This window comes from Ischnura elegans, chromosome 6 (genome assembly GCF_921293095.1).
Source record: "Ischnura elegans chromosome 6, ioIscEleg1.1, whole genome shotgun sequence".
NCBI lineage: Eukaryota > Metazoa > Arthropoda > Insecta > Odonata > Coenagrionidae > Ischnura > Ischnura elegans.
Genome location: NC_060251.1, coordinates 100,433,568 through 100,438,276, shown reverse-complemented (window position 1 = coordinate 100,438,276; position 4,709 = coordinate 100,433,568). Strand labels below are relative to the sequence as shown.

General features: G+C 50.8%; 1 protein-coding gene across 1 annotated transcript; it reads right to left on the bottom strand.

Annotated features, from left to right (window-relative positions):
• Nucleotides 1-549: 549 nt before the first annotated feature.
• On the bottom strand, nt 550-4,303 carry LOC124161427 (UBA domain-containing protein Mud1-like). Its single transcript, XM_046537743.1, has 2 exons — nt 3,812-4,303; nt 550-816 (listed from the first exon to the last, which is right to left on the bottom strand). Exons 1-2 carry the CDS (start codon nt 4,301-4,303, stop codon nt 550-552), a joined length of 759 nt encoding a protein of 252 aa, XP_046393699.1.
• Between the last annotated feature and the right edge of the window lie 406 nt (nt 4,304-4,709).

The following is a 4,709-nucleotide window of genomic DNA, read 5'->3' as shown; positions in this document are numbered from 1 at the left end:
CTCCTCAAGGAACGCTACCCCTCTTCCCACGAATTCCGTCGTGTTCCTAGTTTCCCCGTTAGTCGTGTAGCAGAGCATTGTCATCAGAATCCACCAAAGAGCCATCTTTCTTGTCCTTCGGTGTGTTGTAATTTTCTTTTTAAAAGAAAGACATAAATTAGTAAGGCATGGGTCAATATGTGGCGGGACACAGGAGCGTATGCTTGGGGAGCTAAAAGTCGCTGAGATTTTACAATAGGAGCTGGGAGGCAGGTTATTACTATGAGAAAACGGAACGTCGTCACCATTTCTATGCAACGGGCGTCCTCATTCCAAATTGTGTGATGACCGGCCGAAGCCAGCATCATTTTTTTTTTAACTATTATATTGTCCTAATCCTCATGTCTGTTGTATGTATAACTTGGGAAGAAAAAATAAAAATAAAAGCAGCAAAAAAAAACGAATTGGAGTTGCAAATGAATCACCATCCACTTGAAAATCGTTTAAATCCCACACTAAAACAACCGAAAATCTTTCACCATTAGTTCCGCGCGGCCATCCCGCGTTTCGTCACCCCTCTTTGTTTACACTTCCCTCGTCAGCTCGACCGGTCCTCGGCTGCGGAGGGGGGTACCGATGTGGCGGGGGAGAGAGGGTGGGTAGTGAGGGAGGGGGAGGTCTTGAAGGGGGACCCGTGTCCCACTCGACACCTGGGACGACACAATATGGCGGGAGGGGAGGGGAGGGCTCTTGCCTCCTCCGTCGTCGTCCTTTCACTTTTTCTTCGGCTGGTACGGGAGGGGAAGCGGGGGCACGAGGGGCATCACTTATTTTGCACTGTTTTAAACGATTCACATGCACTATTTGATTGCCTTTATACCCTTGTACACTTTTAATTCTATAGTTCACCGGACTGGTTTGCTCTAAGATTTCATATGGCCCTTCCCAATGTTTATCTAACTTTCTAGTTGTCCCTGGCCGTGTAGCGCCTTTTCGCACGAACACCCAGTCCCCCTGTTGGAACGATACTTACACGTAGCACGATACGTAGCACGTTTATTATACTCTTTTGCCTGTGTCTTTTGTCCGGCTCGTATTCTTTCTGCGACGGCTTGAAAAGAGAGTTTCAACCGCGCTTGGAGTTCGGCTGCGTAATTACTGTCCGTAGCGTAGTTAATGGAGGCTGGCGAAGTAATATCGTCGAACGGTAATTCAATATGCCGTCCGTGCATGAGGAAGTAGGGGGTTTCTCGGGTAACGGAGTGGGGGGAGCTCCTATAGGCCAGCATGGCGAACTGTACCCAATCATCCCAACTTCGTTGATATTTGTCCACAAAGTGTGACAAAATGTTCATTAACGTCCTATGGCTTCGCTCGATCAGCCCATTTCCGGAGGGATGGTAAGCTGTTGTTTGTAACTTCTTTATCCCTAAGAGCTTACATACTTCTCTCATGAGCTGGGAGGTGAAGTTTGCCCCGCGGTCCGTCAACAATTGTCGCGGGACGCCGTGACGAGTAATGATCGACTCCACAAATACCTTAGCTACCGTTTCCGCTTTCTGATCGGGAATGGCTATCGCTTCCGGGTACTTGGTAAAGGCGTCCTGGAAGGTAAGGATGTATCGGTTCCCTCTATCTGTCCTTGGTAGTGGTCCCACGATGTCCATTGCTGCCCTCTGCAGGGGGCCAGTCACTTCCGGTAAAGACTGTAATGGCGCCCTGTTTTGTTTCTGCGGGTCTTTACGCAATTGACACGAATGGCAATGCGTGCAATGGGTGATCACATCACTTATCATCTTTGGCCACCAAAATTTGGCCCCAATGGTCCCCAGGGTGCGTTTTATTCCCATATGGCCCGCCCACGGCGAGTCATGAAACGCTCTAAGCACCCTCTCCCGCATGCTCTTGGGAGCAACCAACTGCTCTTCGCCCTTTTTCCCCTTCCGATACAAGATCCCCTCTTGATCGGTATAGAAATCACTTTTTCCCCCGGATTTCTCCATTTGTTCCATCACCTTCCCACACCATTGATCCCTTGCCTGCTCGTCTCGTATTAATTGTCTATCCCACACAGGCTCGAAAGGTGTTTGAATAACCGCCACCGGGTTACGAGACAAAACGTCGGCATTTTGGTGTATTTTCCCGGGCCGATGTTGTATTTCGAAATCATATTCGCTTAGGAGAAGAGACCACCGAGTCAACCGTGACGATGAATCTTTTAGCGAAAATAACTATTTCAAAGGCCTATGATCCGTAACAACTGTAAAGGCCCTCCCGTACACGTAACACCTCATATACCTTACCGCCCATACTACCCCCAGGCATTCCCTCTCTGTAGCGCTGTAATTACGCTCCGCTTTATTTAATTGCCGGCTAGCGTAAGCGACTACGTACTCCCCACTGGCATCCTTCTGGGCTAAGACGGCCCCAAGGCTTCCCCGGAAGCATCCGTGTATAGTATGAAAGGTTTCTTGAAATCTGGGTACCGAAGTACCGGCTCATTACATAAAAAGTCTCTCAATGTTGCGAAAGAGGCAACGGCTTTCTGAGTCCATTCAAATTTCACACCCTTCTTAGTGAGTTCCGTCAGAGGTTTAGCTATTTGGGCGAACTTCGGAATAAATCGGCGGTAATATCCAACTAAGCCCAAAAATCCTCTGAGTGTCCGTAGGTTATGGGGAGGGGGAAAATTACTGATTGCCCTAATTTTATTGGGATCTGGCTCCACTCCCTTCGATGAAATAATATGCCCCAAATATTTCACCGAATTTTCCAAAAATTTGCATTTGGCGGGCTGTAATGCCAGACCCGAGGCCCGCAATCGCTCAAACACTTCCCTTAGGTTAGCCAAATGCTCCCCTGTGTCTCGACCATGAACAAATATATCATCAAGGTATACGAGACACTTGCTTCCTTTAAGCCCTGATAAGACGGAATCCATCAGTCTTTGGAAGGTGCTTGGACTATTGGCCAGCCCGAAGGGCATCCTGAGATATTCATAATGCCCCTCGGGGGTCGAGAAAGCAGTTTTTTCCCTATCTCTTGGCTCAACTTCTATTTGCCAATAACCACTGGCCATATCTAGCGTGGAAAAATATTTCGCTCCTCCTAGTTGGTCCAGCGTCTCTTGTATATTTGGCAAGGGGTATTCGTCTCTCCGGGTAATCTGATTGAGTGCGCGAAAGTCTGTGCAAAAACGGAGTTTCTCCTCACCGTTCTCCGATTTTTTCGCGACTAGCACCACCGGCGCACTCCAGGGGGATGTAGAATCCTGAATAATTCCTTGTGCGAGCATGTCTGTGATGTGGGTGCGCATTGTCTCCCGCTGCGCCTGTGGAACCCGATACGGTCGTCGAAATATGGGGGCATGGTTTCCGGTGTGGATTTCGTGGCGTACTCGCGACGTTTTACCCAGCGGCTTCCCTTCCCTGTGAAAAATGTCGCTATACTCCAACAATACTTCCCGCAACCTCTTTCCTTCCTCCCCTGGTAGTTGCAAACACTTAATCTCTAATTCCTCGGGAAGGCTATTCTCCCTCCGAATAATCCCCTTATGAGCGGCCTCCGGAATTTTAAATTCCCGCGTAATGGTTCCCACCACCATATTTACGGGAATTTCCAATTCCTCATTCGAGACATTAATTAATTTCACCGGGATTTGATTTCCCTCCAATCGGCGCACAATTCCTCTTCCGACCATGATCCCATGGATAGGAACTTCGACCGGTTCCATTAATAATGTCTGCTCGCCCTGCCCTCCGTTCTTCCCGAGGATTCCCATAGTGACCACCTCACTGCGCGGGGAAATCCGCGTGCGCTCTTTTAGTCTAACCATCTGAGGATTTTCCCCTTTCTCTCGCCTCCCTCTCTCTTCCTCCCGCGCTACAACCCCCGTGTCCTGGCCAAAGACAACCGCTTCCAAAGGGAAGTCTTCATTACCCACTCTCAACACTTCTGTTTTTAGATTTAGACTCGCTTCCATTGTCCGAAGGAGATCCAATCCTAAAATGCCGTCGGCGGGTAATCTCAAGTCCGACCCCACTACCTGAAATTCATGGAAAAACGTGCCTTTTCCTAACCTCACAGGGAGAGTCACCGTCCCCGTTATTGCTAGGTGATGGCCAGTGACTCCGCATAGTTGTGTCAAGGGGGGGTGAAGGGGGTGGTTGGGGCGGGGGACTTCTTCTCTGATGAGGGACAGCGTGGCTCCCGTGTCGATGAGAAGGGTGGCGCGGCTGCCTCCCACCTCGACGGACACGGCATAACCCGTTGTGTCTGCTCGGCGGGTTGACGGCGCCAATCTCTCCCGCTTTCCTTTCACCATCGCCGAGTTCCCTCCGCGCGGCGGGACTGGTGCCCGGAGGGAAGTCCGTTTGGGTGGGTGGGGCGTCGTCCTCTCTCCGCCGGAGCGTTTCTTCGTGGGTTGAACGCCGTCTTCGTCCCTCCCGTAAGGTTAGCATTGGGGGGAGGGGCTCGCGATCGGACGGGGGGAGGAGGGCTTCCCGCCCGAGGCAGTGCATAGTTCCGAGTGGAAAATCTATTTGCTCGACACTCGCGCCTCACATGCCCCATCTCGTTGCAATTAAAGCAGCGCATGGGGTTTATTACGCAATCTCTTCCGAAGTGCCCGTATTGTCGACACTGGTAGCACATTGGCTGTGATGGCGCGGGTGAGAAGGGCGGCGGTGATGGGGGGTGGCTATCGCGGTCACCCGATGGCGTGGTGGGAC